Genomic DNA, 24,748 nt, shown 5'->3' on the forward strand with positions numbered 1-24,748 from the left:
AAAGAGGAAGGTTTGAGGGGAAGCTACGTGGCTGTGTCGCTGTCTGCGGCTCTTTTCGACCTCTTCAGAGATTCTCTCCTGTCCGCATGGGTCTTCCACTGGTTCTCCCTGGGTCCCTGCTTGACTACTGTCAGTAGCAGGCCTGCATTCTCACCCCAGCTCCGCGAGGGGAGTTCCCACTCCTCACTCTCGGGATTCAGGCGTCTCGCCCTCGGACCTGAACCCCAGCTTCTTCCTCCTACTTCCCCCACAGTTACCTCTTCCTTCAACTCTCCCAGGACTCCAACGCCAGTTTTCATTCTGCCACTTCACCTGCCTCCTTATCCAACCTAGATTACACTTGACCCCACTTGGACCTCTCTCTGAACAAGTCCATCACTACAGCTAACTGGCGACCAATATTCTCAGGGTTTGGACCCGAATCTCAGCTCCTTGTTGAGGTCCTTTTATCCATGCAAACTCCTTAAGTAACCCATCTTCTCAATAATATAGCAGTTCCCTCTGTCCATCAGACCCTGGTCCTTCATTATCGCCTGCCGAGTGTCTGTAACTTTTGGCTGATGGGTACTTGACATCTTAAGCTTCTGGGCCCAGAATGGTAAGTGTGAGTTTAGGCAAGACGAGGTAAGTAGCCCTGGGTCTGGGTCCAATGACCCAGGATGCCGAATGTCTGCAGGTATTCTATCTCCGTTCTACCCTTACAGAGGAGGAGCTTAGCTCCCAGTCAGTTGGCTAGAAGGAAACCAGAAGGCAGATCATCTGATGATGAAGACTGGCAGCCTGAGGCAGTGGTGAGTGATCAGAGGGATCTGAAAAGTGGAGGTGAGGAGATGCTTGGGCCTGCCTAAAGGAAGCCTGGAGTTGGTTTTTGCGTTTTATAATTACCTTCCATTAATCTCTTTCATTCAGTAAACTTAAAAAAAATATTTATTTGCAAGCAGATAGGCATGCACCACACACATGGCATTTTGGTATTTTTCTCCCCAATTTTTACTTATTAGAAAGAAAGAGAGAGAGAGAGGCAGGCAGATAGACTGGGCATGCCAGTGCCTCTAGCCACTGCAAATGAACTCCAGACATATGTGCCACCTTGTGCATCTGGCTTATGTGGGTACTGGGGAATCGCATGTGGGTCCTTAGGCTTTACAGGCAAGCACCTTAACTGCTAAATCTCTCCAGTTCTAGCTTTTTGGTTTTTTTGAGGTAGGGCCTCACTATTTGTCCAGGTTGACCTGGAATTCATTGTAGTCTTAGGGTGGCTTTGAACTCATAGCAATCCTCCTTCATTACATCCTGAGTGCTGGGATTAAAGGTGTGCACTACCGCACCTAGCTTTTAGTTTTTACTTATTTATTGTTCTTGGTTTTTCAAGGTAGGGTCTCGATCTCTAGCCCAGGCTGACCTGGAATTCATTATTACGTAGTTTCAGGGTGGCCTTGAACTCACAGTGATCCACCCACCTCTGCTTTCTGAATGCTGGGATTAAAGGCATGTGCCACCATGCTTGGCTATTTTTAAATTTTGAGATGGGTCATGTTATGTTGTCACAAATTTGTAGGCTCAAGTGATCCTCTGATCTCAGCCTCACTGATCCCCTTCCCCCCGCCCAATACTGGGGATTGAACCCAGGCCCTTGTGCATGCTAAACAAATGTTCTACCATTGAGCGCTACATCCCTAGATTGCCTCAGCCTTTCAAGTAGCTGGTACCGTAGGTGCTCACCACCACTCCTGGCTCTAATAAGTACTTTAAGTGACAGCTACCTTTATGATTTCTGTGGCTATCCAGATGTTGCAATAATTTCTGCTTCTCTCCTAGACTCCTAAGAAAAGGAAATCCAGCAGTGAGACCCAGGTCCAGCAATGTTTTTTGTCTCCTTTTCGGAAACCTTTGACTCAGCTAATCAATCAACCACGGTGTCTTGATAGCAGTCAGCATGTAAGTCTGAACCATAATCTGCCTGGTCCTATGTATGTATATAATGTAATGTATGTATGTAGTCAGTCCTTGTGCCTTGGTAGATTCTTACCCTATAGACTCCTTCCATCTTCCAGGTTGACCAGACTTCACAGCTGCTGTGATCTGTGTGTGCTTGACTTGGAGTTCTCACTTGTTTACAGCTATGTGGGTACCAAATCTAAGGTGGCCCAGATTCCTAAAGAAATGAGAGTAGAGGGCCTGGAGGGATGGCTTAGCGGTTAAGGTATTTGACTGCAAACCCAAAAGGACCCAGGTTCATTTCCCCAGGACCCACGTTAGCCAGATGCACAAGGGGGCGTACGCATCTGGAGTTCGTTTACAGTGGCTGGAGGCTCTGTCGTGCCCATTCTCCCTCTCCCTTCCCTCTTTCTCTGTCAAATAAACAAGTAAATAAAATATTTTATTTTAAAAAATGAAAAGAAATGAGAGTAGAGAAGGAAGGCCATGGTAGTGTGTCAGAACCAGGATGTTTATAGCAACTTGGTTTTTGTCCCTGTTTATGGCTTTGTATGTGTGTGTGTGTGTTTACAGGAGATGCCAAAGGATGACCTTGGGTTGGTGTAATTCCTCAAGTACTGTTCACTAATTTTTTTTTTTCAAGTTAGGGTCTCACTTTAGCACAGGCTGACCTAGAATTCATTATGTAGTCTCAGGGTGGCCTTCAACTCCTGGTGATCCCTCCTACCTTCTGAGTGCTGGGCTTAAAGGTATGTGCCATCATACCCAGCCATTTTAACCATATTTATTTATTTATTGTTTACTTGTTATTTATTTATTTATGATTTTGGTTTTTCAAGGTAGGGTCTCATGGTAGCTCAGGCTGACCTTGAATTCACTATGTCGTCTCAGAGTGGCCTTGAACTCTCTGCCTCCCGAGTGCTGGGATTAAAGGAGTGTGCCATCACGCCCAACTATTGTTATTTATTTATTTATTTAAGAATGAGAGAGAATGGATGTACTAGGGCCTCTTGCAGATGCAAATGAACTCCAGACATGTGTACCAGTTTGTGCATCTGGTTTTATGTGGGTACTGGGGAATTGAACTTGGATCATCAGGCTTTGCAAGCAAGCACCTTTAACTAGCACCTCCTCTCCTTCCCCTTAAAAAAAATTTTTTTTTTTTTTTTGATTTTTGAGGTAGGGTCTCATTCTACCTCAGGCTGACCTGGAATTCACTATGTAGTCTCAGTTTTTTGTTTTGTTTTTAAATTTTGAGATATTGTCTCTTACTGCCTAGAACCTGCCAAATAGGCTAGACTGGCTAGCCAGTGAGCCCCACCTCCTTAGTGTTGAGATTATAAGTGCATGCCACCACATTTGGCTTTTTTTACGTAGGCACTGGGGATAGAACTAAAGTTCCTATGCATGCAAGACCAGCATTTTATAACTAAACTATCTCCCCAGCTCTGTTTTTGTTTCTGTTGTTGTTGTTTACTTTTATTTATTTATTTGAGAGCTACAGACAGAGAAAGAAAGAAAAAGGGAGAATGGGCACATCAGGGCCTCCAGCCACTGCAAACAAACTCCAGATGTGTGTGCCACCTTGTGCATCTGGCTTATTTGGGTATTGGGGAATCGAGCCTTGAACTGGGATCCTTAGGCTTCACAGGCAAGTGCTTAACTGCTAAGCTATTTCTCCAGCCCCTGTTTTCGTTATTTGAGACAGGGTTTCAGGTAGCCCAGGCTGGCCTTGAACTCTTTTTAATTTTATTTTCAAGGTAGGGTTTCATTCTAGTCCAGGCTGACCTGGAATTCACTATGGAGTCTCAGGCTGGCCTTGAACTCCTACCTCTGCCTCCTGAATGCTAGGATTAAAAGCGTGTGCCACCATGCTTGGCTTAAAAAAAAATTTGTTTTTAAGGAACTTTATTTATTTGAGAGACAGGCAGATAGAGGGAGAGAGAATGGGCATGCCAGGGTTTTCAGCCACTGCAGACAAACTTCAGACACATGCACCACCTTGTATATCTGGCTTATGTGGGTCCTGGAGAATTGAACCTGTGTCCTTTGGCTTTGCAGGCAAGCATCTTAACTGCTTTTTGTTTTTTCGAGGTAGGGTCTTGCTGTAGTCCAGGCTGACCTAGAATTTGCTATGTAGTCTCAGGCTGGCCTCAAACTCACAGTGATCCTCTTACCTCACCCTCCTGAGTGCTGGGATTAAAGGTATGCACCACCATACCTGGCACGGCCCAAAACTTTTTATTTATTTATTTGAGAAAGAGAGAGAGAGAATGATGGGTAAACCTTGGCCTCTAGTCACTGCAAAGGAACTCCAGATGTATGTGCCACTTTGTGCATCTGGCTTACATGGATACTGAGGAACTGAACCTGGGTCCCTAGGCTTCAGAGGCAACTGCCTTAACTACTAAGCCATCACTGCAGCCTGTCCTTGAACTCTTGGTCCTCTTGTGTCTACCTTCTGAATGCTGGTAATTCAGGCATTTGCCATGATTAAACTGTTTATGACTTTGTAGAATACTAAAGTCCCATAGCATTCATTTATTTTCTATAAAGTCAGATTACCATAATGGCTTACTGTGTGCATTATCTCACCAGCTTCATAGCTTATTTTTTCACCAAGTTTTCTTAGGAATTTTTTTTTTCCCACTTATGGTTTCACTCTAGCCCAGGCTAACCTGAAATTCACTATGTGGTCTCAGGGTGACCTTGAACTCACTGCGATTCTCCTACCTCTGCCTCCCAAGTGCTGGGATTATAGGTGTGTGCCACCATGCCTGGCCTGTGGAGTGTTTTGAAGGAAAATGGGAATATGTAACCAAAACTAATCATTGTGCATTTAGTAAGTATTTAAATTTTTTTAATATTGTTTTGATTTTTTGAGATAGGTTCTTGCTCTAGCCCAGGTTGACCTGGAATTCATTATATAGTCTCAACCTCATGGTGATCCTGCTACCACTTCCTCCCTAGTTCTGAAGGCATGTGCCAGCATGCCTAGCTTAAAAAGAAAAGTATTTTACTTATTTAAACATTTTAGAAATAAAGCTGAGCCTGGTGGCACAAGCCTTTAATCCCAGCACTTGGGAGGCAGAGGTAGGAGGATTGCCATGAGTCCAAGGCCACCCTGAGACTACAAAGTTAATTCCAGGTCAGCCTGGGCCAGAGTGAGACCCTACCTTGAAAAACCAAAAAAAAAAAAAAAAAAAAAAAAATTAAGGGAGAGAGAGATAGAAAAAGGCAGATAAGAGAGAGAGAATTGGGGCTGGAGAGATGGCTTAGTGGTTAAGCGCTTGCCTGTGAAGCCTAAGGACCCCGGTTCGAGGCTCGGTTCCCCAGGTCCCACGTTAGCCAGATGCACAAGGGGGCGCACGCGTCTGGAGTTCGTTTGCAGAGGCTGGCAGCCCTGGCGCGCCCATTCTCTCTCCCTCTATCTGTCTTTCTCTCTGTCTGTCGCTCTCAAATAAATAAATAAAAAATTAAAAAAAACAAAAGAGAGAGAAAGAGAGAATTGATACTCCAGGGCCTTTTGCTGCTGCCAACAAACTCCATATGCCTGTGCCACCTTGTGCATCTGGCTTACATGGGTTCTGGGGAATCAAACCTGGGTCATTTGGCTTTGTAGGCAAGTGCCTTAACCACTAAGCCATCTCTCCAGCCCTATTTTTATTTCTTTATTTATTTATTTAATTTTTTTGAGCAAGAAAGAGAGAGAGAAATGAGTGCACTAGGGTCTCCAGCTGCTGCAAACACTCTCCAGACACATGCACCACCTTGTGCATCTGCTTTATGTGTGTCTTAGCGAATTGAACCTGCATTCTTTGGCTTTGCAGGCAAATGCCTTAACTGTGTATTGCCACTGCAAACAAATCCCAAATGCTTATGTCACTTTGTCCATCTGACTTTACATAAGTACTGGTTAATTGGTCCTGGGCCATCAGGCTTTGCAAGCAAGTACCATTAACCTCTGAGCCATCTCCCAAGTCCTTATAACAGTCTATGGCTTCTGGATACAACATTATCAGTTCCCACAGGGTACTTTTGCCCAAATTTTCTCTCTGTCTCTCCTTTTGAGGCCAGCCCAACAGACTAGCTATGTTCTTTATGTGAGAGAGCAGAAGAGAGAGAGAAAGAAAACTGATGCACCAGGGCCTCCAGCCACTGTAATTGAACTCCAGATACATGCATTACCATGGGCACATGTGTGGCCTTGCATGCATATGTCACTTTGTGCATCTGGCTTATATGGGACCTGGAAAGTTAAACATAGGTCTTTAGGCTTCACAGGCAAGTGTATTAACTGCTAAGCCATCTCTAGCCCAGTTTACATATTTTTATCTTTTAAAATTAATTTATTTAATTAATTTATTTTTTGAGGTAGAGTCTTACTCTATCTCAGGCTGACCTGGTACTCACTCTGTAATCTCATTAACCGTTTTTCTTTCTTTTTTTTGTTTGTTTTTGAGGTAGGGTCTCACTCTAGCTTAGGCTGATCTGGAATTCATTATGTAGTCTCAGGGTGGCCTTGAACCACCATGTCCAGATGCGCCTTTGATTTTCTTTTTTTATTTTTATTTTATTTATTTATTTATTTATTTATTTATTTTTTTGAGGTAGGGTTTCACTCTAATCCAGGCTGACCTGGAATTCACTATGTAGTCTCAGGGTAGCCTCAAACTCACAGTCATCCTCCTACCTCTGCCTCCCAAGTGCTGGGATTAAAGGCGTGCGGCACCACACCTGGCTTTTAAATTTTATTTAATTTTAAGTTTTTTTAGTTATATCTTTGATTTTCAGTAACCCTCCTTCTACCCACTCCTCTCCTCCATCATCTCCCTCGACCCCACTTACACTATTTCCTCTCGTGGCCCCTTTCTAGCTTCATGGCTTCTACAGACTTTTACTCTAACTCCCATATACATCTAAACATTTGAAGCTACTAGAATCCACAAATGAGGAGAGTACTTATGGTGTTTGACTTTCTGAGCCTGGGTTATCTCATTTATTTTATTCTATTCTATTTATTTATTTTGATGTAGGGTCTCACTCTAGCCCAGGCTGACCTGGAATTCATTATATAGACTCAGGGTGGACCTTAAACTCATGGCAATTCTCCTACCTCTGCCTCCCAAGTGCTGGGATTAAAGGTGTGTACCAGCATGCTTGGCTGTTACCCCATTTAATATAATCTTTTCCAGTGCCATCCATTTCCCTGCAAATTTAATGATTTTCTTTTTCTCTTTTTGGTTTTTCAAGATAGTGTCTCACTCTAGCCAGGATGAACTGGAATTTACTAACCATTCATCAGTTGATGGGCATCTAGGCTGGTTCCATTTTCTAGCTTATTGTGAATAGAGTAGCAGTAATATGGATGAGCAAGTATCTCTGTAATAATGCAGAGTCCTTAGGGTATATGTCAAGGAATGCTATAGCTGGGTTGTATGGTAAAGCTATTTTTAGCTATCTCATGAATCTTTATACTGACTCTGTCTTTTTTTTAAAAAAAATTTATTTATTTATGTATATTTTATTTATTTATTTATTTGATAGAGAAAGAGAGAGGGAAATAAAGAATTAGAATGGGTGTGCCAGGTCCTATAGCCACTGCAAATGAACTCCGGATGTGTATGCCCCCTTGTGCAGCTGGCTAAAGTGGGTCCTGGGGAATTAAACCTGGTTCCTTTGACTTTGTAGGCAAACACCTTAACTGTTGAGCCATCCCTCCAGCCCTGATTCAGTGTCTTTTAATAGTAAGGTTACAAGAATACAGCAGAGCCAGGCATAGTGGCACACACCTTTAATCCTAGCGTAGGCCAGATAGTCTCATTTTCCCAGCAGCAAACAGCAGGAGAAACCCTGTGTCAAACAAGGTGGAAGGACAGGGTCACATCCCAAGTTTGTTTTCTCACTTCCACATGTACACGGTGGTATATGTGCATACCCTAAGAAGGTTGTCACATATTTCAAGTCAGTTCTGAACTCTTGTCTTTCCTTTCTTTTTAAGGAAGCATTTATTCGAAGTATTTTGTCAAAGCCTTTCAAGATCCCCATTCCAAATTATCAAGGTAAAATGTCAACTTTCTGGGTTTTCTTTTTGGTTTTGAGACATGGTTTTATGTAGCTCAGGCTGGCCTGGAACTTACTGTATATCCTAGGCTGGCCTCAAACTTTCAACTCTTCCTGTTTCACTCTCCTGAATACTGAAATTACAAGTATCTGCCACCTCACCTGGTGGACTTTCTTTCTTTCTTTTCTTTTTTTTTTTTGGTTTTCGAGGTGGTCTCACTCTAGCCCAGGCTGACCTGGAATTCACTATGGAGTCTCAGGGTGGCCTTGAGCTCACGGTGATCCTTCTACCTCTGCCTTCCGAGTGCTGGGATTAAAGGCGTGCGCCACCACGCCTGGCGGACTTTCATTTTTTAATCAGTCATGTTTAAATGTTCTGAATGGAGTCTTCTACTCTTGTAAATGTAGGCTGAGTTGGTAATTAAAGATGTCAGTCTAGTGGTGGTGGTTAGCAAGGGCTGCCAAGATTACCTGCCCCTCATCTTGGTGGGGTTGTGTCATTGCTCAGAAAGCTGGTGAGTCAACATGGCTGATTGAACTGAGCTTCATTCAGTCTCAGTGTGTTCAGTGTTCCCTCCTTGATGAGGTTGACTTATCGGAGGTCGAGTTTCTGTATTTTCTCCCTGTCCTGTTTAGGATACTGCTTTGCATTCAAGTTGGGCTAGGAGGAATAATGTGGCTCTTGAGTTCCCAGACTGAGATGAACATGACATGGTCCTTCGGAAGTTCTTAGTTGGATGGAAGAAACAAAACAGGAAAACCTTTGGTCCAGGGCTGGAGAGATAATGCTTAGATATAAGTGCCTGAACCTGCTCTGGGAGGTCCAGTCATATGTACGTTCAAGAAGATTATGTGAAGGTTGAGCATTTGAGGAGGGCCTACATAGGTTTTTAGGTAACAGGTTTGTTGTTAATTTCTAGGTCCTCTGGGCTCTCGGGCATTGGGCCTGAAAAGGGCTGGAGTCCGCAGGGCTCTTCATGACCCTCTGGAAGAAGGTGCCCTGGTTCTATATGAGCCTCCTCCACTAAGTGTCCATGACCAGCTGAAGCTTGACAAGTATGTGCATTGGTATTTCTTGAGAAGCTCTGGCCTGCTATAAGTATGCTTGCTTGGGAGGGTCTAGGGTGTTTTGGTGCAGCTTCTTTTTAGGATTGGCATAGATTTTCAGAAAGCTGTCACAACTACTGTACTGTAGAGAGAGGAGATGGCTAAGGAAGAGAACCTGCGGTTGGGGGAGACTTGTGGTCATGTCCAGTTAGTGGGGTTCCTCATCCCCTTGCCATGCTTACTTAGGGGACAGGGAATGACTGGGATAAGGAAGAGTCCATCACCCTTTCCTTACTTTGTGACTCTTAGAATAGGACCTTGCTTTGGTTTGTTACCTGACAAGAAGGTACTCTCTCAGGCTGCTGCCTTGTAGCTTCTGGATTAGCAGGACATCATTTCCTGAGAGTGTGAACTTGCCCAAATCTGAATAACATGTTTTTTGATGTTCTTTTTTTTCCCTTTGTTGTCTCAGGGAGAAACTTCCTGTACATGTGGTGGTTGATCCTATTCTCAGTAAGGTGTTGAGGCCTCATCAGAGAGAGGTAAATAAGGGTGAGGTGAATGAAGTATTGGCTAGAGTTGAAGTTGGGAGACTGTCATCCCTGTGATAGTGGCAGTGTAGATGCCAAAATAGACTGACTGTTGTTATTTCCCAGGGAGTAAAGTTCCTATGGGAGTGTGTCACCAGTCGGCGCATTCCCGGAAGCTATGGCTGCATCATGGCTGATGAGATGGGCCTGGGAAAAACCCTACAGTGCATCACTTTGATGTGGACACTTTTGCGCCAGAGTCCAGAATGCAAGCCAGAAATTGACAAGGCAGTGGTGGTGTCCCCTTCCAGCCTGGTGAAGAACTGGTACAATGAGGTTGGAAAGTGGCTTGGAGGGAGGATCCAACCTCTGGCCATTGATGGAGGATCTAAGGACGAAATAGACCGAAAGCTGGGTATGGAGCTTTAACGATGGCTGTACTATCCACTAGCTTTTTTAATTTATGTATTCTCTTGTGGTCAGCATTCAGAGTAACATGGGGGCAAATTGAAAATAGCTGAAATATAGCTGTTTCCTGGCTATGTTAAATAACTTTGAAACTTTGTCTTTAAGATGTTCTGATTTTTTCCCTGACATCTTTTTGTTGTAGAAGGGTTCATGAATCAGCGTGGAGCTAGAGTGCCTTCTCCCATTCTCATCATTTCTTATGAAACTTTTCGCCTTCATGTTGGAGTCCTTCAAAAAGGAAATGTTGGACTGGTCATATGTGATGAGGTACCTAACATTCTCTAACCTCAGTGGTAGATGATTAGTCAAAATCTTCAGGATAGTCACTGGGGATGGTGAGGACAGAATGCTGCCATGAGGGGACAAGTGAGGAGAGCCTATGACATCAATCTGTCAAAAAAGAGATTAAACAGTGCTTAGAATTCTGAGGAGACTTAGGTGATGTGGACCAATTGGTTTTATTACCTCTAGATACTATTTCTAGACCAAAGAAGAGCCTCAGAAATTGAGCAGAATTTGGATGGGTATAGAGACATGACAGTGGGACAAGTTCTAGAACTAGAGACCCTTATTTAGTGGCTTTGCCACTTAACAGTAGTGAATCTAATATTTCTTTTTTTTTTTTTTAATTTTTTTTTTGTTCATTATTTATTTATTTATTTATTTGAGAGCGACAGACATAGAGAGAAAGACAGATAGAGGTAGAGAGAGAGAATGGGCGCGCCAGGGCTTCCAGCCACTGCAAACGAACTCCAGACGCGTGCGCCCCCTTGTGCATCTGGCTCACGTGGGACCTGGGGAACCGAGCCTCGAACCGGGGTCCTTAGGCTTCACAGGCAAGCGCTTAACCGCTAAGCCATCTCTCCAGCCCAGAATCTAATATTTCAACCCAAGTAGATGAACAAACTCATGTTGGTCCTGCCTAGTTCCTACTACCTAAACCTGTAATGTTTGTGACTCTTCTCTTTCTTTCTTTCTTTCTTTTTTCTTTTTTCCTTCTTTCTTTTTTTTTTAAGGTAGGGTCTCACTCTAGCCCAGGCTGACATGGAATTCATTATGTAGTCTCATGGTAGCCTCGAACTCACAGTGCTCCTCCTATCTCTGTCTCCTGAGTGGTAGGATTAAAGGTGTGCACCCCCACACCCGGCTGTGACTCTTCTTATCTGAACAGACTTTGTTAAGAATGCCATATCATATCTTGAGTGAGAATTCATTCTCTTGCAGGGACACAGGCTCAAGAATTCTGAGAATCAGACATATCAGGCCCTGGACAGTTTGAATACTAGCCGGCGTGTGCTCATCTCTGGAACCCCCATCCAGAATGATCTGCTTGAATATTTTAGTTTGGTGCATTTTGTTAATTCAGGCATCCTGGGTAAGAAGCCTTACTTTGTCCTTGAAGTATAACTCCAGCTGAAGAGAACTCCGATTGCTAGATAGGTGTGGAGCACCCAGGTACTATTGTAGGAATGCTTTTTTTTTTTTGGTTTTTCAAGGTAGGGTCTTACTCTAGCCCAGGCTGACCTGGAATTCACTGTGTAGGCCAAAGCTGGCCTCAAACTCACAGTGATGCTCCTACCTCTACCTCCCAAATGCTGGGACAAAAGGCACAGAAGCACAGCCAGGTATATTGGTATATGCCTGAAATTCTAGCACCTGTGGGAAGCAGGAGATCATCCTTTGCTACATAATGGACTTTGAGGCCAGCCTGGGTTACATAAGACCATATCCAAAACAAGATAAAAACTCCAAAAATAACAACTGAAAAAACAAAGCCACCGGAAAGCCTTTGACTATAAAACTCAGAACTCAGGAAGCCCCACATGGGCAATTTTTTCTCTGCAGATCCTGCATTGGCTCTGTAGGGCATGGTGCCACACCAAGACTTGGGGCTTGATACATTCTAACACTTACTTTTCTTTCTTTCTTTCTTTTCTTTTCTTTTTTTCTTTTTTTTTTTTTTTTTTTTTTGGTTTTTTGAGGTAAGGCTGACCTGGAATTCACTATGTAATCTCAGGGTGGCCTTGAACTCATGGCGATCCTCCTACCTCTGCCTCTAAGAGTGCTGGGATTAAAGATATATGCCACCACACCTGGCTCATTTTTTTTTTGTTGTTCATTTTTTATTTAGTTATTTGAGTGACAGACATAGAGAGAAAGACAGATAGAGGGAGAGAGAGAGAATGGGCGTGCCAGGGCTTCCAGCCACTGCAAACGAACTCCAGACGCGTGTGCCCCCTTGTGCATCTGGCTAACGTGGGACCTGGGGAACCGAGCCTCGAACCGGGGTCCTTAGGCTTCACAGGCAAGCGCTTAACTGCTAAGCCATCTCTCCAGCCCTGTTTGTTTGTTTTTTGAGGTACGTTCTTGGTCTTGCTCAGCCTGTCCTGGAGTTTACTATGTAGTATCAGGCTGGTGTTGAACCCACAGGGTCCTGAGTACTGGGATTAAAGGCATGTGCCACCACGCCTGGCTAATGTCTGACATTTTTACAGGGTACTGAGGATCAAACTCAGGTACGTGTACTTATGATATAAGCACTTTATTAACTAACTCTCTGCACCCTGCCCCATTAAAAAAAAAAGTTGGGGGGTGCTGGAGAGATGACTTAGCAGTTAAGGTGCTTGCCTGCAAAGCCAAAGGATCTAGGTTCAGTTTCCCAGCACCCACGTAAGCTAGATGCACAAAGTGGCACATGTGTCTGGAATTTGTTTGCAGCGGCTAGAGGCCCTAGCATACCCATTCTCCTTATCACCTCTTTTTTTCTCTTAACTAAATAAGTAAAATATTATTTAAATTTTTTTTTTCTTTATTTGAGAAAGAGAGAAATAGATGAGTAGGGGGAGAGAGAGAATGGGCGTGCCAGGGCCTCCAGCCACTTCAAATTAACTCCAGATGCATGTGTCCCCTTGTGTACTGGCTTACGTGGGTCCTGGGGAATCAAACCCAGGTCCATTGGCTTTGTAGGCAAGCTCCTTAACCAATAAGCCATTTGTCCAGCCCATAATATATATATATATTTTAAAGAAGTAGTGTGGCATAAAAATCATTCTGTTTTTTTTTTGTTTTTGTTTGTTTGTCGTTATTCCCCCCACCCTCCCAGGTAGGGTCTCACTCTGGTCCAGGCTGACCTGGAATTTACTATGTAGTCTCAGGCCACATATTCAGCAATCTTCCTACCTCTGCCTTCTGAGTACTGAGATTAAAAGCATACGCCACCATGCCTGGCTCATTCTGTTTCTATGTGCTTTAATTTTCCATTCTCTCCTGTGTTCAGGGACTGCCCATGAGTTCAAGAAGCATTTTGAATTGCCAATTTTGAAGAGTCGAGATGCAGCTGCCAGTGAGGCAGACAGGCAGCTAGGGGAGGAACGACTGAGGGAGCTTATCAGCATTGTGAATAGGTAATAAATATCCCCAATTGTAGCTGTCCAAATTTTCTCCCAAGCCGTCTGAGGACAACCCTTTGCAGGCTTGGTATGTCTAGATGTTCAGGAGAAGGATTAAGATCTATATCCTGAATGATGTCATTGAGTAAATGAAGACGCCATGCAGGGCAAGGTACCACTTTGTGGTTCATCCTGTGGTCTGTTTCTGTTGTACTTATCAACTTGGTGAAGAACCTTCTTGGTCCAGTTAGAATTCTAGAATGAAACATCTCCTGGAGCATTGTTAGTACTTCAGGAGCTTCTTGTCTGTTCTTAGCTTAAAGCATCAAACTTCCTTTGAACAGGCCCTCCAGTTGTGTGGCAGGTGGGGGTACATCTGAATGAATGGTGTGGCACCCAGGATAAGAGGACATAGGTGTGTGTATGTGTGTATGTGTGAGAGAGAGATAAACTCTTGCTGTTGACAACAAACACCAGATGCTTGTGTCACTTTTTGCATCTGGCTTAGAAATTGAAGCCAAGTTGCCAAACTTTGTAATCAAGCATACCACTGAGCCATCTTCCCAGCCCAGGGGACTAAATTTTCAGTGGGTTCCACATAACCTAGGGGGCCAGGTACATCCTGAACTCCTCTGTTATAGACACTATAGGCACACTTGATGAGTGACTTTTTTTTTAAAAGTATTTTTTAAAGACATACTTTTACTTGAGACAGAGAGGGAGAAAGAGTGAGAATGGGCATGCCAGGGCCTGTAGTCACTGCAAATGAACTCCAAATACATGTGGCACCATGTGCATCTGGCTTACCTGGCACCTGGAGAATTGAACCTGAATCCTTAGGCTTCACAGGCATGTGCCTTAACTGCAAGCTTTATTTATTTATTTATTTATTTATTTTGAGGTAAGGTCTTGCTCTAGCCCAGGCTGACCTGGAATTCACTATGTAGTCTCAGGGTGGCCTTGAACTCACTATGATGCTCCTACCTTGGTTTCCCAAGTACTGGGATTAATGGTGTACACAACAACACCTGGCTGAGTTGCATTCTTCTTTTTTTTTTAAATATATTTTATTTATTTGATAGAGAGAAAGAATGGGTGTACCAGGGCCTCCAGCCACTGCAAACATACTCCGGATGCATGTCCCCCCTTGTGCATCTGGTTTACATGAGTCCTGGAGAGTCGAACCGGGATCCTTTGGCTTTGCAGGCAAATGCCTTAACCGCTAAGCCAACTCTCCAGCTCTGAGTTACATTCTAAAGTTGGCTTGTTCTTCCAAACTATATGGCTACTTCTCCCTGCCAATTTTAGAGTCATTGTGTTAATAGGTGCTGCTGTTTTTTGAGACAGTGTTGCATGTAGCCCAGGCTGGTCTTGAAATCATTATCTCCCTATGTAGCAAAAGTTGACCTTTAACTCCTGATCCTCTTGCCTCTTTCCCAAATTTTGGGATTATAGTTGGGCACCACCATGCATGGCTAGAAGTTGCTTCTTATATGTCTTATCCTTCCTGGTCTGCCCAGGAGGTAAGTGCTAACCACTAATCTAGGTGGTAGCAACTTCTGAGCAATTGCAAATAGAAGTCTCCAATAAACAGCTATGGTTTGCAGCTTGCTTTTTCTAAACTAGCTGCAGGGTAAATGGGAGACCTCTGCTTTAAAAATATTTTAGTTAAATTTGGGCTAATTGTAATGCATTATCAATAAATTTGGCTGCTTGGGCAGTTTTATTTAGCATTTTATTAAAAATTTTTTTTTATTTTGCTGGGCATGGTGGTGCATGCCTTTAATCCCAGCACTTGGGAGGCAGAGGTAGGAAAATTGCCATGAGATCAAGGCCACCGTGAGACTACATAGTGAAATCCAGGTCAGTCTAAACTAGAGAGAGAGAGACCCTACCTTGGAAAACCAAAATAAACAAACAAAAACAACAACAACAACAACAAAACACAAACTTAAAAAAAAATCATTTGGCAGAGGTAGAGAGCAAGAGAAAATGGATGCACCAGGGCTTCCAGTTGCAAGTGAACTCCAGATGCATTTGTCACCTTGTGCATCTGGTTTATGTGGGTCCTGAGGAATTGAACCTGGGTCCTTTGGCTTTGCAGGCATGTACCTTAACCACTAAGCCATCCCTCTAGTCTGAGACCTCTGATTTCTCTTGAAGACCAGCCAACCTGTTGAAAAGGAGAAAAGGAGTTGTCAGTTTAATTTAGATTGTTTGGAAGGTCTTTGTTCTTATGATTGAGACCCCAATATAGATACCTTTGCTATAGGGATAATGAGTGTCTGACATTTTATTCTATAAAACAGAGTGAATCTTGGTCCTTTGGATGGGAAATATTTTTGTTTTGTTTGTTTTGGGTTTTTTTTTTTTTTTTCACTTAAATCCTGACTGACCTGGAACCCACTCTTAACCAGGGTGGCCTCAAATTCAGTATGGTCCTCCTACCTCAGCCTACTGAATTCTGGGACTAAAGGCATATGATACCATACTTGGCTCTGGTGGGAGCTTTCATTCTGGTAAGAAGCACAGGGTTTTATAAACCTCTTGGCTTTTCTCTTGTCTCCCCTAGATGCCTAATACGGAGGACATCTGATATCCTTTCTAAATATCTGCCTGTGAAGATTGAGCAAGTAGTTTGTTGTAGGTACTGAACTCTACAGAAGGGTATGCAGTGAGTGGGAAAAAAAAACAAACAAACCAAAAAACAACAAAAAAACCCTTAGCTTCTTCTGAGGCATGGACACATCTCAAGAGGTTCTGAGGGGAAAAGTGTGGTTTAGCTTTTCCCACTGACCCAGCTGTCTTTTCAGGCTGACACCCCTTCAAACTGACTTATATAAGAGATTCCTGAGACAAGCCAAACCTGCAGAAGAGTTGAGTGAAGGCAAGATGAATGTGTCTTCCCTTTCCTCCATCACCTCACTAAAGAAGCTTTGTAATCGTGAGTTGGACCCATGCCCAGTATCCCCTGTGGGAATAAGCAAGGGAGGAGAGGCTCCTATTAGCCAGGAACCTTCACTGAAACTTCAGAGACCCTCCACATGAGATCTGCCTTTCATGAGACATGAACCCTGCATTGGGAACTCTATAAACTATACCCTTTGATTTGAAAACTTTAGATTGTTCTCTGCCCAGTGCTTGTTTGATGATTGGCATGCACAGAATTGTGTGTGAATATGTGTTTATTTTCATATAAATATTGGCCGAGGAGGAAAAGTGTAAGATAAACTTGCCTCTGATAATAGCTCTTTTTTTTTTTAAAGAGGAAGAACGTACTATTTTAATATTTGTTTATTTTTATTTATTTATTTGAGATGACAGAGAAAGAGGCAGAGACAGAGAGAGAATGGACGCACCGGGGCCTCCAGCCACTGCAAACAAAGTTCAGATGCATGCACCACCTTATGCATTTGGCTTACGTGGGTACTGGGGAATTGAGCCTTGAACTGGGGTCCTTAGGCTTCACAAGCAAGCACTTAGCTGCTAAGCCATCTTTCTAGCCCCAATATAGCTCTTTTCTTTACAAGTAGGGAGAGATAGACAAAATGGGCACAGGGCTTCTAGCCACTGTAAATGAACTCCAGATGCGTGCACTACTTTGTGCATCTGGCTTGATATGGTTATTTGGGAATCAAATTCTGGTCGATTGGCTTTGCAGGCAAGCACCTTAACTGCTGAGCCATTTCTTCTGCCCAATGGCTCTTTTATTGGAAGAGTACACAAGTGAATTATACTATCCTCCAGGCTTCCAGATGGCACTAGCTGTACCCTGTGGGAACTTGGGGTCAGGGGGAGACCAAGTAAGCCTAGTGCTGAGGGAGGTCTTCAGATGTTTGGTGAGCACTGAAGTAGAAACTTCAGGAAGCAAAGTACCCTTTTTTGTTGGGTTTTTGAAGTAGGGTCATACTCTGGCTCAGGCTGACCTGGAATTCACTATGGAGTCTCAGGGTAGTCTCAAACTACGGCCATCCTCCTATCTCTGCCTCCTGAGTGCTGGGGTTAAAAGTGTGTGCCACCATGCCTGGCTAAGGTACCCATTTTAGTGTGGCTTTTGTTTGGACATTTTTTCCCCCTCCCAAGGTAGGGTCTTGCTGACTTGGAATTCACTGTGTGGTCTTAGACTGGCCTTGAACTCACAGTGATCCTCCTAACCTATACCTCCCAAGTGCTGGCATTACAGGCCTGTACTACCATGCCCAGCTTTGTTTTTTTTCTTTTTTGGTTTTCCAAGGTAGGGTCTCACTCTAGCTCAGGCTGATCTGGAATTCACTATGTAGTCTTCATCTGGCCTTGAGCTCACAGGGATCCTCCTACCTCAGCCTCCCAAGTGCTGGGATTAAAGATGGTCTGGGGGCTGGGGAAATGGCTTAGCAGTTAAGGCATTTGCCTGTGAAGCCTAAGGACTACAGTTCGATTTCCCAGGACCCACATAAGCTAAATGCACAAAGAGGCGCATGTGTCTGTAGTTCATTTACAGTGTTCGGAGGCCTTGGCATGTCCATTCTCTCTCTTCCTCTCTCTCTCTCTCACACACACACACACACTAATAAATAAATAAGTAAATAATATATATATATATATTTTTTTTTGTTTTTTTGAGATAGGGTCTTACTCTGGTCTAGGCTGACCTGGAATTAACTATGTAGTCTCAGGGTGGCCTTGAACTCATGACAGTCCTCTTATCCCTGCCTCCTGAGTGCTGGGATTAAAGGTGTGCACCACCATACTTGGCAATAATTAATTAATTAATTTTGGTTTTTGAGGTAGAGTTTCACTGTAGTCCAGACTGACCTACAATTCACTCTGTAGTCTCAGGGTAGCCTTGAACTCACAGCAATCCTCCTACCTCTGCCTCCCGAGTGCTGGGATTAAAGGTGTGTTCCACCATGCTCAGCTGCAATAATATACTTATAAAAAATATTTTTTTAAAAGATGGCCTGGTTCCTTCCTTTTTTATTTTTTTAAATATATCTTATTATTTATTTGAGAGAGAGAAAGAGAATAGGCGTGCTAGGACCTCCAGCCACTCTAAACGAACTCTAGATTGCATGCGCCCCATTGTGCAGCTGGTTTACATGGGTCCTGGAGAATCAAACTGGGATCCTTTAGCTTTGCAGGCAAACGGCTTAACTGCTAAGCCTCTCCATTCCTCTGGCTTCTTTTTTAAAAAATATTTTATTTATTTGAAAGAGTGAGAGAAAGAGAATAGGCACACCAGGGTCTCCAGCCACAGTAAACAAACTGCAGATGCATGTGCTACCTTGTGCATTTGGCTTTGTGTGGGTACTATGGAATTGAACCAGGGCCCTTTGGGTTTGCAGGCAAGTGCCTTAATTGCTAAGCGATCTTCCCAGCTCCCCCCCTTTTTTTTTTAAATTATTTATTTATTTATTTGAGAGCGACAGACACAGAGAGAAAGACAGATAGAGGAGAGAGAGAGAATGGGCGCACCAGGGCTTCCAGCCTCTGCAAACGAAATCCAGACGCGTGCGCCCCCTTGTGCATCTGGCTAACGTGGGACCTGGGGAACCGAGCCTCAAACTGGGTCCTTCGGCTTCACAGGCAAGCGCTTAACCGCTAAGCCATCTCTCCAGCCCGCCAGCCCCTTTTTTTCTTTTGTTTTTAAAGGTAGGGTCTCACTCTATTCCAGGCTGTCTGGAAATCACAATGTAGTCTCAGGCTGGCCTCAAACTCATAGCAATCCTCTTACTTCTGCCTCCCAGATGCTGGGATTAAAGGTGTACACCACCACCATGCCTGGCTTTTTTATTCCTTTTTTTTTCTATTTAAAAAAATTATTGGGGCTGGAGAGATGGCTTAGTGGTTAAGCAGTTGCCTGTGAAGCCTAAGGACCCCAGTTTGTGGCTCAGTTCCCCAGGACCCATGTTAAGCCAGATGCACATGGGGGTGCATGCATCTGGAGTTTGTTTGCAGTGGCTGGAAGCCCTGGCGTGCCCATTCTCCCTCCCTCTCTCTCTGCCTCTTTCTCTCTGTCTGTCACTTTCAAATAAATAAATAAAAATAAACAAAAACATTAAAAAAAAAAAAAGCAAGAAGCACAAAATGGTACATGCATATGAAATTCATTTGCAGCAGCTAGAGGCCCTGGTGCACCCATTTTCTCTCTGTGTGTCTCTGTTTACAAAGAAAATATAACATTAAAAAAAAAAAAAAAAGGGCTAGAGAGATGACTTAGTAGTTAAGGCGCTTGCCTGCAAAGCCAAAGGACCCAGGTTTGACTCCCCAGGACCCACGTAAGCCAGATGCACAAGGGAGCACACACATTTGGAGTTCATTTGCACTGGCTGAAAGCCCTGGCACGCCCATTTTCTCTTCCTCTCTCTCTCTCTCTCTCTCTCTACCTGCCTATTTCTGTATGTCTCTCTTAAATAAATGATAATTTTTAATAGGTTTTTTAAAAAAAAAATTTATTTATTTAGTTGAGAGTGACAGACAGAGAAAGAGCATCTGGCTGACGTGGGACCTGGGGAACCGAGCCTCAAACCGGGGTCCTTAGGCTTCCTAGGCAAGCGCTTAACCACTAAGCCATCTTTCCAGCCCGCGCTTCTTGCTTTTTATGGGTACTGGGGAATAGAATCTGGGTTGTCAGGCTTTGCAAATGCCTTTAACTGCTAAGCCATCTCTCCAGCCTGACATTTGTTTTTTCAGATCCAGCTTTAATCTATGACAAGTGTGTGGCAGAGGAGGATGGCTTTGAGGGTTCACTGGACATCTTTCCCCCAGGTTATAACTCTAAAGCTGTAGAGCCACAACTGTCAGGTAAGCTCTCCCTATCAGAGGAATCATGGAAGGAAAGGAAATCTGTGTGTTAGAGCTGTCTTGCCTCAAAGCAAGATATCAGGTATAAAAACCTGGAGCCCTTGGGATAGCCATTTATGGACTGATGGTTGCTGCTTTTCCAAGGTAAGATGCTGGTCCTGGATTACATTCTAGCCGTGACTCGAAGCCGCAGCAGTGACAAAGTAGTGCTGGTATCTAATTACACCCAGACGCTGGATCTCTTTGAGAAGCTTTGTCGAGCCCGAAGGTAGGGAAGAGCCTAAGTAGGCCAGCCAAGGATACTGAGTATTCCCATTGTTGTATGTTTGCTAGGATGAAGGACTTCCTGAGAGATCTCTTTACTGCTGGGATGCCTCCCATTTTCAAGCAGAATCATCTCTTGCTCCTTTCAGCTCCTTCCATAGATCAGTCTTGGTCCCTAGCTCCCTGTCCTTTGGGAGGCCTTAGAGTATACTCAAGCAGCCTCCAGCATGCTTAGTCTCATCCTGTTGGTAGCTATGGCTTTAGGGGACCCTTTCTTGTTCTTGATCTTTGGCTTTCCCTTCAGGTACTTATATGTCCGCTTGGATGGCACAATGTCCATTAAGAAGCGAGCCAAGGTTGTGGAGCGCTTCAATAATCCATCAGTAAGTGCACCAGTGCAGTAACATCAAAATTAAGTGCTGACAGAGAAGCTGTAAGGGGGGCTGTGCTTTAGTTTTGGTGACATTGTTTTTGCTTTTGTTTTTTTGGTGGGTATGGTAGGATTAGGCTGGTTGATGATGCCTGACTTAGAAAATGACTTTGTGGCCGGGCGTGGTTGTGCATGCCTTTAATCCCAGCACTTGGGAGGCAGAGGTAGGAGGATTGTTGTGAGTTCAAGGCCACCCTGAGAGTACAGAGTTAATTCCAGGTCAGCCTGGACCAGAGTGAGACCCTACCTCAAAAAACCAAAAAAAAAAAAAAAAAAAAAAATGACTGGGTTGGGAAACTGACTGTTACACAGATGTACTGGTAGTCTTTACAGTTGGTCTGAGTGTGAGTATGGGAGATGGCTGGGCTAAGCAGGAATCCCAGTTTAGGTTATAAGAGGTTATTGTTTTTTCCATTTCTTCTTAGAGTCCTGATTTTGTCTTCATGCTAAGCAGCAAAGCTGGGGGCTGTGGCCTCAATCTCATTGGTGCTAATCGGCTGGTCATGTTTGACCCTGACTGGAACCCAGCCAATGATGAGCAAGCTATGGCCCGGGTCTGGCGTGATGGTCAAAAGAAGACCTGCTATATTTACCGCCTGCTATCTGTAAGGATGGTGATAAGGGTCTGTGTAGGGGTTGGGCCAAGAAAAGGATGGTTAGAGAGATGGCTTAGTGGTTAAGTGCTTACCTGTGAAGCCTAAGGACACCTGTTCAAGGTTTGATTCCCCAGTACCCACATAAGCCAGATGCACAAGGTGGCACATGCATTTGGAGCTCCTTTGCAGTGGCTTAGAGGCCCTGGTGTGCCCATTCTCTCTCTCTCTCTCTCTGCCTCTTTCTCTCTGTCTATATCTCTTAAACAAACAAACAATAAAACAATACAAAGAAAGGAAACTAAGCATGGAGGTAGAGGTAGGAGGACCACTATAAGTTTGAGGCCAGCCTGGGATTACAGAGTGAGGTCCAGGTCAGCCTAGACTACAGTGAGATCCTACCTTGAAAAAAAAAAATTGCATGTTTTGTGTTTATTTATGGGTACATGAGGGTCTCTTACCATTGCAAATGAACACTGGTCAGTTTTTTTGCAGGTGTCTGGGGCATTTAACCCCAGGCCAGCAGGTTTTGCAAGCAAGCATCTTTAACCATTGAGCTATCTCCCCAGCCTCTTTTTTTCTTCTTAATCCAGCCTGATCCTTCCTTCTCAAAATTCATTCCACTTGGATAATTTTAGCTATTCTCAGCCTCTACACCAATTTTGCATTTACAGGCTGGTACTACTACAAATTCATGTTCTTTTTTTGGCCTAGGCCATTTTATTTCCTTCAACAGCCACTTGAGGAATCTCCTATTTTGAGGAGGCCCTATTTTTGATGCCATTTCCTTCAATTTTCATACTTAAATCCTGTCTCATTGTTTCCGAAGAGAATATCTTTCCTTTTTCTTCTTTCTTTTTTTTTTTTTTTCTTTTTCGAGGTAGGGTCCCTAGCCCAGGCTGCCCTGGAGCTCATTGTGTAATCTTAGGGTAGCCTGGAACTCATGGCAATCATTGTACCTCTGTCTCCTGAGGGCTGGGATTAAAGGTGTGTGCCACCATGCCCGGCTGAAGAGAATATCTTTTACTGAGAAAATGTAGGCTACCAAGCCTTGTTCTCTACACCTAATCTTCTCATCTGAGGAGTAAAGGATTCCTTTCCTCTTTGATGCTTATTTTTTTTATTTTTTCAAAGTAGGGTCTCACTGTAGGTCAGGCTGACCTGAAATTCACTATGTAGTCTCAGGGTGGCCTCAAACTCTCGGTGATCCTCCTACCTCTGCCTCCCGAGGACTGGGATTAAAGGTGTGTGTCACCATGCCCCGCTTTTTTCCCCCTTAAATTTAAGTAATAAATAAATTATTTAAAAAAAATTTTTTTTCAAGGTAGAGTCTCACTCTAGCCCAAGGTTGACCTGGAATTCACTATGTAGTCTCAGGGTGTCCTTGAACTCATGGCGATCCTCCTACCTCTGCCTCCCAGGTGCTGAGATTAAAAGTGTGCACTACCACACCCAGCAGGATACCTATTTTCTTTCATACACAATTGTACTACTTATTTATGAGAGACAGAGAGGCAGATAGAGAGAATGGGCACACCAGGGCCTCTGGCCACTGCAAACAAACTCCAGACACATGTGCCCCTTGTGCATCTGGCTTACATGGGTCCTGGGGAATCGAACTGGGGTCCTTAGGCTTCGCAGGTGAACGCCTTAACCACTAAGCCATGTCCCCACCCCATACACACACACACACACACACACACATACACACACATATGTATGTATGTGTGTATGTGTATGTGTATGTATATGTATATATATTTGTTTTTGGCCTCAAACTCATAGTGATCCTCCTACCTCTGCCTCCCAAGTGCTGGGATTAAAGGCATGTGCCACCATGCCTGGCTCTATTTATTTATTTTAAATATATTTTATTTATTTATTTGATATAGAGAAAGTGGCAGAGAGAGAGAGAGAGAGAATGGCCTGCTTGGGCCTTTAGCCTCTGTAAATGAAGTGCAGATGCATGCACCCCCTCATGCATCTGGCTTACATGGGCCCTGGAGAATCAAACTGGGATCCTTTGGCTCTGCAGGCAAATGTCTTAACCGCTAAGCCATCTTTATTTATTTTTAAGAGATATACCTGTTTGTTAGGCACAATAAACTTGCCTCTTACAGAATTATAGGCAATGAAGCTAACAAAACCTTATTTAATAAATCATACTTATAATCTGCTCATTTGAATTTGGAAAAAGTCTAGCATATCCAGTAGTTTCAGGGGCTTCATTTTAATTTTAAAATGTTCTGGTATATTTAATTTATAATTTTCTGGCTGATATAATAGAATTTTATAAAAGTATAAGAAATGTGTTGTTAATGTGTACATTCCTATGTAAAACACATGACTTCTGTGTATTTTTTTTTTCAGGGTAGGGTCTAGCACTAGCCCAGGCTGACCTGTAATTCACTGTGTAGTCTCAGGCTGGCCTTGAACTCATGGCAACCCTCCTACCTTTGCCTCCCAAGTGCTGGGATTAAAGGCGTGTACCACCACATCCAGTTTATTCTTTTAAAAATTAAAGAAATGCACATTTAAAAAGTGTAAAAGGGCAGAAGAGATGGTTTAGTGCTTAAGGCACTTGCCTGCAAAGCTTAAGGACCTATGTTCCACTCCAAATCCCTCATAAGCCAGATGCGTGATGAGGCAAGTGCAAGGTCATACATGCTCACTAGGTGGCACATGCGTTTGGAGTTTGGTTGCAGTGGCTGAGGCCCTGGCATACCAGTTCTGTCTCTCTCTCTTTTTCTAAAATAAAAAAAAAATTACAGCCTGGGTTAGAGTAAGACCCTACCTTGAAAACCCAAAAATAAATAAATAAATACTAAAATATAAAAAGTGAAAAAATATTTATCTGAGAGCGTGAGATAGGGACAGATACATGTAGAGATTTGGCATGCTAGCACCTCCAACCATTGCTAAATGAACTCCAGAAACATGCTCCACCTGTGCATCTGGCTTACAGGTACTAGGGAATTGAACTTGGGTCCTTAGGCTTCACAGGCACGTGCATTAACTGCTAAACCATCTCTCCAGGCTCCCCACCACTTTTTTTCCATTTTTGTGTGTGAGAGAGAGAGACAGACAGACAGAGACAATGGGTGCACCAGGGCTTCCAGCCACTGCAAATGAACTCCAGACACGTGCGCCCCCTTGTGCATCTGGCTAACATGGGTCCTGGGGAATCGAGCCTCCAACCCTAGGTCCTTAGGCTTCACAGGCAAGTGCTTAACCACTAAGCCA

General features: G+C 43.6%; 1 protein-coding gene across 1 annotated transcript in view; it reads left to right on the forward strand.

Moving 5' to 3' along the window:
- Positions 1 to 24,748, forward strand: part of Rad54l (RAD54 like) — a 27,163-nt gene continuing 2,415 nt past the window's right edge. The window contains exons 1-16 of the mRNA XM_045148797.1: positions 1 to 598; positions 705 to 791; positions 1,819 to 1,938; positions 7,940 to 8,000; positions 8,922 to 9,057; positions 9,521 to 9,590; positions 9,705 to 9,993; positions 10,189 to 10,313; positions 11,271 to 11,421; positions 13,324 to 13,450; positions 16,008 to 16,082; positions 16,249 to 16,379; positions 20,108 to 20,218; positions 20,363 to 20,486; positions 20,787 to 20,865; positions 21,338 to 21,517. Coding sequence (XP_045004732.1) covers positions 596 to 598; positions 705 to 791; positions 1,819 to 1,938; positions 7,940 to 8,000; positions 8,922 to 9,057; positions 9,521 to 9,590; positions 9,705 to 9,993; positions 10,189 to 10,313; positions 11,271 to 11,421; positions 13,324 to 13,450; positions 16,008 to 16,082; positions 16,249 to 16,379; positions 20,108 to 20,218; positions 20,363 to 20,486; positions 20,787 to 20,865; positions 21,338 to 21,517 — 1,869 coding nt within the window. The 5' untranslated portion in view covers positions 1 to 595. The remainder of the gene's footprint in view (positions 599 to 704; positions 792 to 1,818; positions 1,939 to 7,939; positions 8,001 to 8,921; positions 9,058 to 9,520; positions 9,591 to 9,704; positions 9,994 to 10,188; positions 10,314 to 11,270; positions 11,422 to 13,323; positions 13,451 to 16,007; positions 16,083 to 16,248; positions 16,380 to 20,107; positions 20,219 to 20,362; positions 20,487 to 20,786; positions 20,866 to 21,337; positions 21,518 to 24,748) is intronic.

The sequence above is a fragment of the Jaculus jaculus genome, chromosome 5 (genome assembly GCF_020740685.1).
Source record: "Jaculus jaculus isolate mJacJac1 chromosome 5, mJacJac1.mat.Y.cur, whole genome shotgun sequence".
Classification (NCBI taxonomy): domain Eukaryota; kingdom Metazoa; phylum Chordata; class Mammalia; order Rodentia; family Dipodidae; genus Jaculus; species Jaculus jaculus.